Source organism: Tribolium castaneum, chromosome 4 (assembly GCF_031307605.1).
Source record: "Tribolium castaneum strain GA2 chromosome 4, icTriCast1.1, whole genome shotgun sequence".
NCBI lineage: Eukaryota > Metazoa > Arthropoda > Insecta > Coleoptera > Tenebrionidae > Tribolium > Tribolium castaneum.
Window position 1 is genome coordinate 12,499,509 of NC_087397.1, and position 10,705 is coordinate 12,510,213.

Here is a 10,705-nt window from a genome sequence, read left to right on the forward strand (position 1 = left end):
CAACAAGAAACAAGGCTAAACATAAATAAACTGGCAACAAAACAATTCCGAGCGACGCTTTTCGCATTCGTCGCCACACTTTTAAAACTCTATTTTGAGTTTTGATCAACAATAAAAATTCAGTTCCTTGAACCTTGCTAGGCCTCCACTTTTTCACATATTTCTTGTCGCAGCTTTAATCCTATTTCGTATATCTGGACCGTCAGGATGTTTTATCCTTTGACCGTCCAGACTTAATTATCTCAGTGTCCCTTTCTCAGTCTTTGAGGCCAGATTAACGTAGCAATTTTTTGAAACAACGCAACAGAGTCATACTTATTTTACTTTTCCAATTACTAATATCACAGTCAGAGAATTCTCAAAGCGTGACATTTGCTTTCGCTCTGCAATATTGACTTAAGATATGTTATGTAAATACTAATTGATATTTCTATAAAATAATTAACCTGTATTGATCTGCAACTGTTTGAATGTCTCTCTCATCACGATTAAGTACCCGAGATTTCCGTTCAAAAACCCCAAAAAATGTTGGTGTTAATACGCAACCGGGGTCAAGGTGTCACCATATATCACTCATTTATTGACATTTTCGGTAATAGCAAACAGATCTTCAGCATCAGATATCGGTAACGAACGAAATTTTTGATGCTTCTCCCGATAGCACAAAGGTCACAAAGCCTCGAAAATGCCAATCCCTTGGTAAATCTCACTCCTTAATAACTAGACAACTGAAATGAAGCTTTGTGTAACTATGAGAGGGTCCATTTCAGTTAGACGCCGCAATTAATAAAGCAGTCTAGCGTGAGAGAAGTGAATCCAACTGATTTGAGTGAAAATTTCGGCACGAATCCTTTGTCTGAAAGTTATTTCCCGAAACTATGAGTCTCACGACTTGCCGGAGGCGATGATAAACCAGAAAAGTTGTCCATGGTTAGGTAAATGAGTTAATTATCGAAAACAGGTGATCCGTGATTTGTTTTTCGAACCGACAAATTGGCAAATACGATGTTATATAAACAAAGTTAGGTAACGCACGGTGCCGTACTTGGCCACATTGTGTGTGGCGGATGAGAGAAAGACCAATTACTTTCAACCTCAATACAAAAATTCTAATCGAAATAAAATCTGAGGAATTTCTACATTCCCAAATGAATAATTGCGCTCCCGATGCTCATGGTCAAAAGTGCCATCAAATTCTGCTTTCGTAAACAAATCGTGTGGTAATGAGTGGTCCATTGCCACCTTCTTTCGATCTGGTGACGATTAATAACGCGATGTGACAGATCCAGATTACAGCTTTTCGACATAAAAACATATTTATTTATTTGATTAATGACACGAGTAATCTTCCAGACTCAGTGGCATCAAGGGCACAATAATTAGCGACGAAACAATCGCCGGCTTGCACATTTCCTCACCAATTAGCTAATTGTAATATTTCCCCCGTTTTCTGGCGATTAGTTCACGTTTTCTTAAATAACTCATTGAAAACATCTCGATAAGAACAAGTTGTTAAATGAGTTTTGATGGACTCGCCTCAAGCTTCTCCACCGCTAATTGCACGCATCTTTGGTATGTGAAAAGGCGTCTCAAGGATGTTCTAGATTACCGCCGAATCAAATACCATTGAATTATGCGCCGTTTTTGCAGAGGACCGGAGCTGGCGCTCCGGGCGCTCTGACCTAATATAGAATGAAGAAGGTGAAGAGACAAAATGTTGCGAAATTGTTGTAATTACCGTAAACTTGGCAATCAAAAAGTGGTCCAACAAGAATTCAACTCGTCCAAATTTGTTTCTACATTTAATCGGCTCAAGTCTTCTTGTCGATTTGATTCCTAAACTTCGTTTAACCTTATTTACTTTTTGTGACCTACATTTTAAGAGACGAAAACAGATTGAATAAATCTTTGAAGGCTTGACGCATATAAATTTAACAGTGAGGAAGAAGCTTTCAGGCATTTATTGCTTTTTATAAGGAATCCTGCGATACTTAACTCAACAAAAATAGAACAAAAATGTATCACTCCAATCTAATCATTCAACGTTAGGGGAAAATGCGCAAAATTATTTACGCTGTTATCTAATTTTGCACTTCCTCCTTTAATTACCCAAATACTTTTTTATATTTTTTTAAAATGGTGAAGTTACCGATTTCTCAAATAAAAGGTGCAAATTCATAAATTTTCAGAAATATGCTCTTAAACCGGCACACCAACTCAATGGGTATGTCGTAGAGAAATGCTAACATATAAAGGTACACTAGTAAAAAAATTCTTTGTATTAAAGTTATGTAGCACGGTTGTTTAACAATTGTGATCGCAACAGAATTTGATCAAAAATAAAAATAAATTATTTTTGAAACAATTCCCTAAGAAATAATTTTTAGTTTTGGTACATCTACAAATTGTGATTTTTTTGTGAATTTTTTTATTGGCAATCTATTTTGCTTATTTAAAAAACGCTGCAACGTATATAAATCCAACTTTAAAAAGCGCGCGTTGTTTAAATTGCCAATGGCAACGTCAATAACCCAAGAAACGTAAAAAACAAATGGCATTTTTTTGATGATTTTTTATTATAATGACCATCAACTCCATGACAACAGAAGGTATACTGATATCACATTACATTATTTCCCAAACAGGCTGATTCTTTAGGGCCTACATTAGAAACTTTTTAACTTCTAATATAGCTAGAACTTTAAGATTTTATATACAGACTGATCCAGAAATACTGAGTCTGTTGGTAACACATTTGAAAGTATTTGTGCCCGTAATTTGCAACACTGTAACCGAATTCGATTTCTCTTGACAATTATTTGACGTACAACCCCACAAGAATGTTAAATTGTTATTAACTCGAAGAGTACTCCATTAGTATTCTTAAAAATTTAAGTCCAGTGTTGCCAACAGACTCAGTATTTCTGGATCTTTTTCTGTACAATTTAAATCGATCATTCTGAATTCAACTAAATTATTTTCAAAATAGTTGAATCTTCGGAACTACAACAAATTGGTGCCAACTTTGAAATTTTAATTAGTAACCACCTATTTTTATTGCATTTTTGAATTTGCGTCTTGAAACTGACTAAAATGTAGTAATGTTATTAGTACTTATCTGTCATAGTTTTTGACGTATGTCAATTTTTTATACAAATTTTTATTTGCAGGGGTTCATTTTTAATATCACAGCTCGTGAACCTTTTACAATAAAAGAATATTTTTTCTGCACTTGATAGCCAAAGGTTCAAGGGATTTTCTTCTTTAGAATTGTTAACTGTCAAATTACAAGAATACTATGACTTTTTGAAAATGATAATTAAAAAATGATTATAAAACAGTTTTTTCAAATGGAATGACCCTGTTTTTTTAATGGCCATCAAAAGAACATCCATTTTTATGCAGACTTTTATCAACATGTTCTATATCTATCTCTTACAGTATTTGAAATTCAAGTAAACTTTTAAAAAATATGATAAAATTGTGCTATTAATTAAAAAAAAATGTCCTATTTGTTGACCATTTTCATTCAAGAAGTTCAAAATTCAATGGCAGACTGACTAAGTTACTTTCCATAATTCAGTAAGTTATAATAAACTATAATTAAATATTATTGTTTTATTACTAATTTGATAATAAACCAGCTAAAAACTATATAGAATATTGAAGTTTGACAAATATTGACCATTTTGCAAGATCTACTTGATTAACTATTAAAATTACGAAATAAAATAAGTTTTTGGTGATTTTTTCAACTGTAAGGGATAGGTATAGAACGTATTGATAAAAGTCACCATAAATATTGATACTCTTTTGATTGCCGTTAAGAAAATAAGGTCGTTTCATTTAAAAAAACTGAGTTGTAGCAGTTTTTTAAAAACCATTTTTAAAAAAATCTTACTAGCCATGAATTTTGACAGTTGACAATTTCGATAATTCTAAAAAAACTTTTCAAACTTTCGGTTATAGGATACAAAAAAAATATTCCTTTATCGCAAAAGATTCAAGAGTCCTGAAAGAGCAAATAAAAATTTTAACAAAAAAATTGACATAATATGTCAAATACTGTGACAGATAAGTAGCAACAACTTAGATAAATTTTACTCAGATTGAGAAAGTGAATTCAAATATGCAATGAAAATGTGTGGTTACTATTTAAAATTTCAAACTTGGCGCCAATTTTTTGTAGTTCCAGAAGCTCAGCCATCTTGAAAATAGTTCAGTTCAACTCAGAATGGTCAATTTGGATCGTATACAAAATTTTAAAGATTTAACTATATTAAAAGTTAAAAAGTTTCTAATGTAGGTCTTAAAAAAAATCACCCCGTATAATATTAAATTCAAAAACTGCTAAAATCTCATAGTACATTATAAAAAAATTCATCATGTATGTAAAAAAAAGATTGCTTAATGTAAAGCATAAAACCATTAAAAAGTAATGAAAACTGTAGAAGTTAACAAAATAAATTTGTAGCTTCAGATTTTTTAAAATATGACTTTGGGTAATTTTTTCAAAATTTTTCCTGTAACGTATCAATGAGTTGGTCCGCCAGTTTTTGAGCACTCTGTATCTCAGAATAGTTTCAGATACTTTTCTTCTTATATCAGATTTGTAGCAATTCATTATTCAAGACACAAAGAAAAACATCTTAACTTTCATAGCTATAGCAAAATTTGGCACAGTTCGCCCACTCTCCCTATAATTTAGTAAATAATAGAAAATCGGCACTAAAACTGCTCAATAAACTAGTCGGAAGCCCTTTGTTAAATTAAATTAAATCCTGCAAAGCCCGAAAGCTGTGTTATGCTCATACAAAGCTCCACTACGAAGCTTTTTTATTGCCTTTACGGTTTCAAGAGTGAAAACAGTCAAAATTAATGAATTTTTGTGATATTTAACGCAAATTCAGCCACTGGAACTTAAAATTACTGAAATTGTTATTAAAATTTTCAATTAAAAAGTTGCATTTTTGGGCGAGTTAAGATGAAATATGTTTATGGCTTCTCAATGCTACATTAGAACTAGTTTTCCTGTCATTAGCAGTTAAATCAGCTAATTAAATCTCTGAGGCGTGATATATAGAATTTGGGATCGCCTCGAGTCCCAATTACTCGGATATTTAAATTTTTTTGATAATAATCACCGATATATTTTTACATCATACGTAACCTTTCTTGAGAATGACTAAAATTACTTATTTTAACCCCGCTTGCCTTGAATACAAAATTGTGAAATGTTCCTAAATTAAGTATATCATCCCATGCGACGCATCCTCGGTACTCGAACTATAAAAGCGAAAGGCATCTCATATCAAATCATTCGCTTTTAGTTACTCATCCAATTATGAAATTGGTAAGAGAATTAGTACCTAGTTACAAATTTTATTCTGCTGTTAGTTTTTGGTTTTAGTTTCGGTGGCGGTTGCGACCGCAGCTCGCCTCGAAAACACGTACTTGCCGCCAAGCAGTGCCCAAACCGCCGGCGGCAGCAGCAGCTTCCTCAACGCCCCTAGACCGAGCGGCGGAGCCGCCGCCCCCAGACCCAGCGGTGGAGCCGCCGCCCCCAGACCGAGCGGTGGAGCCGCCGCCTTCGGCGGCAGCGGTCCCGTCTCCGCCAACGCCAAAATCGCCATCGTGCGCTTCGACAGCGACAACCCCGGGGACGGCACCTACAAATACAGGTTTGTTTTTTTTCAATAGTTTACATAAGTTTAAAAAAAATTTCACAGCTACGAAACCGAGAATCGCATCTCCCATGAAGAATCCGGTCAACTGAAAAACCCAGGCACTGATAACGAAATCAGCGCGGTCCAAGGACAGTTCTCTTACACTGGTGACGATGGTGCTACTTACAGTATCACCTACACAGCTGATGAAAATGGGTTCCGACCTGAAGGAGCGCATCTTCCTGTTGCTCCCCCAATTCCTGCCGAAATTCTGAAATCTCTGGAGCAAAACGCTGCCGATGAAGCTGCCGGTATTGTAGATGATGGGCAATATCGAGCTGAGCATCAAGGTGAAGGCGCTGGACGTGGGGCTGGAAGTGGTGGAGCTTTCTCAGGAGGAGCTGCAAGTGGCGGAGCTTTCTCAGGAGGAGCTGGAGCGGTTTCCAACCAATACCTTGGACCCAAACCTAGCTCGAGTGCGGGATCAGGTGGATACAGATACTAAATAATCGACTGCATCAAGGCTGTATTTTATTAAATAATATATTTATTGTTGAAAATGACAAAAATAGAGCAATTTTTTCATTACATTTTGCTGGTTTTATTTAAACAAATTGCAAAAACGATTTGCCCCATAATTTCTTTGATGTTAAATTTAATTAAAATAAAGTTTTTCCAAATTCAATGAAGCAATCGTAAATATGTAACGAAATTATCTTTCCAGGGCAAAACTTCGAAACCTTTCAATTTCTTAAACTTTGGAGTTCGGACGTTAGCGATATTAAATAATATTGATACACAAAACTTTTCAATATTAAAATTTAATTTTAAACTTCAATAAATTTCACTTGAAGCTTTCAAGCTTAGAAAAAGAAAATTCGGCACCTGTTTCTCACCGAAATTATAACAAGGGAGTAATGAAGCGGGAAGTTATCTCGCTAAATGACAAAATACAAATCCAGAGCATTGCAATTTCGTCTTACATTATCCCGCCAATGTGCTTCGTGAAGCAGAAAACACTTTGACATGGTTTTACTGATACGTTATTGACAGACTTCAATCGCTGATGCGTTTTTTTAAACCGTGTTGACAAAATCTACGTTGTAGTGGAATTCAAACCAGACGCCGCTTTTATACTATGATTCGCTTCGGTGTAGCGTAAAATTGGACACATCTCGATATGTAAATGAATGAGTATTGTTTCACGGCTCTCACATTCTGTTACAATCAGATACAATGACAACAAACGTGCAAAAATACCAAGATGATACGTTTACAATTAATTGTGCAACACCTAACTAGCAAAATTGCAATTTCTATTGTAGTTTTTGCGGCTGGATTGTATCTCGCATTTAATTGTTGTTTTCTTCAGTTTTGCACATGTTTAGAACCATAGTTTCCAAAATCATTAAAATGGAGCAAAAGCTTTTAAGCGAAAATATCAGCGCAAAAAATTGCTAAAACGTGGTTTATTTCCCTTGATGAAAATGTGCAAAGCTACACTGTGTTAACTGGTAAAACGTTTTGTACATAAATCCCTTCTATTTCCTTCAAGTTCTACTTCGGTGATCTTAATCGACCAATTTCCAGTAAAGAAAAATCCCACCAATAGAACTTACTCCGAAATAACACAACAAGAATCAGGAAACATAAAGATAACACACAGTTTCTATTTCTCCTTGCAGTTAAAATGTTACAAGATTATTTAAATCCTTACGATGAGATTAAGCAATTTCGCAGAATTAGTAATTGTCCGGATTTCATACTCGTTCTAATCGCCTCCAATAAAAAGAAACATAAAATGGAGCAAGTAGAATAATGTGGAAGCTTTTATTGCGAAATGGATTTTGATGTATGTGTGATTTAGCCTCAGTTGCTGACATGTTTTATTTATTTTATTCCCCATTTCCCCGTGGCACTTATCCGCAATAGCTGCGGTTAAAGTACCGTGAAGATGTGCTTAATTTTGGCTCGTATCCGAAATTGCATAAATAACCATTTCTTAATTGATTTAACTTTCATTGCGCGACGATTTGAAATTTACTTAAAAATGTATCAAATCGCGCCCCACCTACTCACAATGTCGCAATTCCCTCCAAAATGTCAATAATAATAAAATCGGGTTCTTGTGAAACGCTCTGAAAAAGAAATGTATCATCCGAAAACACACAACACCTCTCATCTCCGATGCTATAAAAGCGAAAGGATTCACCAAATCGGCATCATTTGCTTGATAACGCCACAGAATGAAACTGGTAAGTCGTCTCATCACATAACAATTACTTGATGCATCCTCTCTTTGTTATTGTTCCAGCTTGTGTTCACCGCTTTCGTTTGCGCTGCCTCAGCTGCCCGCCTGGATAACAATTACGTGCAGCCCCAAGGGCAAGCTCGCACCGGCCCCACGCCGCCGCCCCCGGCCATCCTCAGACTCAACAACGACAACAGGGGCGACGGACGATACAAGTTCGAGTAAGTTTGCACAAAGTGCCTAATTACCCACCAAGGGCACGGCTTTCCCTATTTTCAATGAAGCACAGACAACAGAGAAATGCACCAAGAAACCTAGTTTAAACCAGCGGTTTATTCACGAAATATACAGGGTGATTCTTTAATGGCCTACATTAGAAACTTTTCAACTTTTAATACAACTAGAGCTTTAAAATTTTGTATACGATCCAAATCGACCATTTTGAGCTCAACTAAATTATTTTCAAAATGGCTGATCTTCCGAAACTTCAAAAAATTTGCGCCAAGTTTGAAATTTTAAACAGTAATTACACATTTTTATTGCATATTTGAATTCACCTTCTCAAGCTAAGTAAAATTTAGTCAAGTTGTTTGTACTTATCTGTCATAATTTTTGACATTTGTCAATTTTTTTCATTTATCTAAGACATCACAGCCCTTGAACCCTTTTCAATAAATGAATAATTTTTGGTTCATTCAGTAACCGAAGGTTTGAAGAGTCTTCAAGAGTTTCCAAAATTGTCAACTGTCAAAATTCATGGATAGTATGATTTTTTCAAAATGGTTATCAAAAAACTGCTATAACTCAGTATTTTAAATGGAACGACTCTATTTTCTTAACGGCAATATTAATATTAATACGTCCTATACTTTACAGTTTTTGAAAAAAATCACAAAAAACAGATTTTACTTCGTAATTTTTATAGTTAATCAAATAAACCTTGCAACATGGTCACAATTGTCAAACTTCAAAGTTTTATTTAGTTTTTAGCTGGTACATTATCGAATAAGCAGTAAAACAATATTTAATTATAGTTTATTATAACTTAGAATCGGTTTAAAGAAGCGTCATTAAGTTAATCTGCTTATCGAATAAGCAGTAAAACAATATTTAATTATAGTTTATTATAACTTAGAATCGGTTTATAGAAGCGTCATTAAGTTAATCTACAATTAAATGCGTGTTAACTGATCACGTGACCAAATTGTACAAAGTAAAGTAACTCAGTCAGTCTCCCATCGAATTTTAAACTTCTTGAATGAAAATGGTGAACAATAAATTAATAAATTAATTAATAGCTAGCAGAGTTTTGTCGTATTTTTTCAAAGTTGACTTGATTTAAAAGAAAATAATGACCTAAAATTCAGTTTTTTGCCTTTATTGCCAAAACTACAAAAGATAGATATAGAAAATATTAATAAAATCCTGCACAAATTGATGTTCTTTTGATTGCCATTGAAAAAACAGGGCCATTTTATTTGAAGAAACTGTTTTATAATCATTTTTTAATTATCATTTTCAAAAAATCATAGTTGACAATACTGAAGATTTAAGAAAAGCCTTCAAACCTTTGGCAATCAAGTGTAAAAATATTTTTCACTTATTATAAAGAATTCACGGAGCGTGATATTTTAAATGAAAATTGTTACAAAAAAATTGACATAAGTCAAAAACTATGACAGATAAGTACTAACCACTATCAGGGTATATTATATTAGAGTTTCAAAAAGCGAATTCAAAAATGCAATAAAGTTGAGTGGTTACTATTGAGAATTTCAAAGTTGGTGCCAATTTCTCGTAGTTTCGGAAGTTTAGCCATTTTGAAAGTAATTTAGTTGAACTCAGAATGGTCGATTTGAATTGTATACAAAGTGTTAAAACTCTAGCTATATTAGAAGTTAAAAAGTTTCTAATGTAGGCTCTAAAAGAATCAGCCTGTATGCATTGAACCTTTTAATTTGTCTGTAAGTTGTGGCTTATTTTCTAATTTTGAGAGATTTTTTTCCAAGTGAGTAAAAATCGCGAAAAGGGCACTCGTTCACTCATATTTTCCATTGTAGTTTCGAGACTGAGAACCAGATCACTCAGCAGGAGATCGGCGAAGTGAAAAACGCAGGGACCGACCAGGAATTCAACGTAATCCAGGGCTCTTACTCGTACACCGGTCCTGATGGAGTCATTTACACCGTGAACTACATCGCTGATGAGAATGGGTTTAGAGCTTCGGGGGATCACATCCCGACTGCAGCCCCAGTTCCTGCTGAGATTGCCGAAGCAGTGCAGCAGAATGCTGCTGAAGAAGCGCAAGGACACGTTGATGACGGCCAATACAGACCTGAACCGGAACAAGGGCCGCCACGGGGTTTCAGACCACAAAATAATTACAAGGGTTATTAAATTCTAGTTAGATTAATATTTATTGACACAATAAAGTCTCCAAAGATCCACACGAAACGGTGTTTTATTGCGTTTGGTAATCGCGTTGCGACATTTTTGAAGAGTACAGGTTTCGTAAATCGGGCAAAACTGGTGCTAGTTGTAATATTCGGTGAGCATCGTCTGTTTTATCTCCGAAAATCTGGTATTATGGAGCGTGAAAGCGAAAGGATTATATTCATCACTGCCGTTTAGTTTGATAATTCTAAAAGTGAATAGCTGAATAAAGTTACTAAGTATATGAATTAACAAATTAATTCAGCCAAAGTTTGTTAATATTCAAATTTTATGCTTTTATAGCTGTGCCGGGGAATAACTGGCAAAACCTTACCCTTGGATTACAAAGCCAGCC

At 34.7% G+C, this 10,705-nt stretch overlaps 2 protein-coding genes across 2 annotated transcripts; both read left to right on the top strand.

Moving 5' to 3' along the window:
- The first annotated feature begins 5,214 nt into the window (after positions 1 to 5,214).
- LOC658769 (pupal cuticle protein 36) lies at positions 5,215 to 6,256 on the top strand. Its single transcript, XM_008202626.3, has 3 exons — positions 5,215 to 5,353; positions 5,398 to 5,681; positions 5,730 to 6,256. The coding sequence occupies exons 1-3, from the start codon at positions 5,345 to 5,347 to the stop codon at positions 6,169 to 6,171; spliced, it is 735 nt and encodes a 244-aa protein (XP_008200848.1). The 5' UTR covers positions 5,215 to 5,344; the 3' UTR covers positions 6,172 to 6,256.
- Positions 6,257 to 7,784: 1,528 nt separating this feature from the next.
- Positions 7,785 to 10,371, top strand: LOC103315019 (cuticle protein CP14.6). Its single transcript, XM_008202625.3, has 3 exons — positions 7,785 to 7,921; positions 7,981 to 8,138; positions 9,978 to 10,371. The coding sequence occupies exons 1-3, from the start codon at positions 7,913 to 7,915 to the stop codon at positions 10,312 to 10,314; spliced, it is 504 nt and encodes a 167-aa protein (XP_008200847.1). The 5' UTR covers positions 7,785 to 7,912; the 3' UTR covers positions 10,315 to 10,371.
- Positions 10,372 to 10,705: the final 334 nt, after the last annotated feature.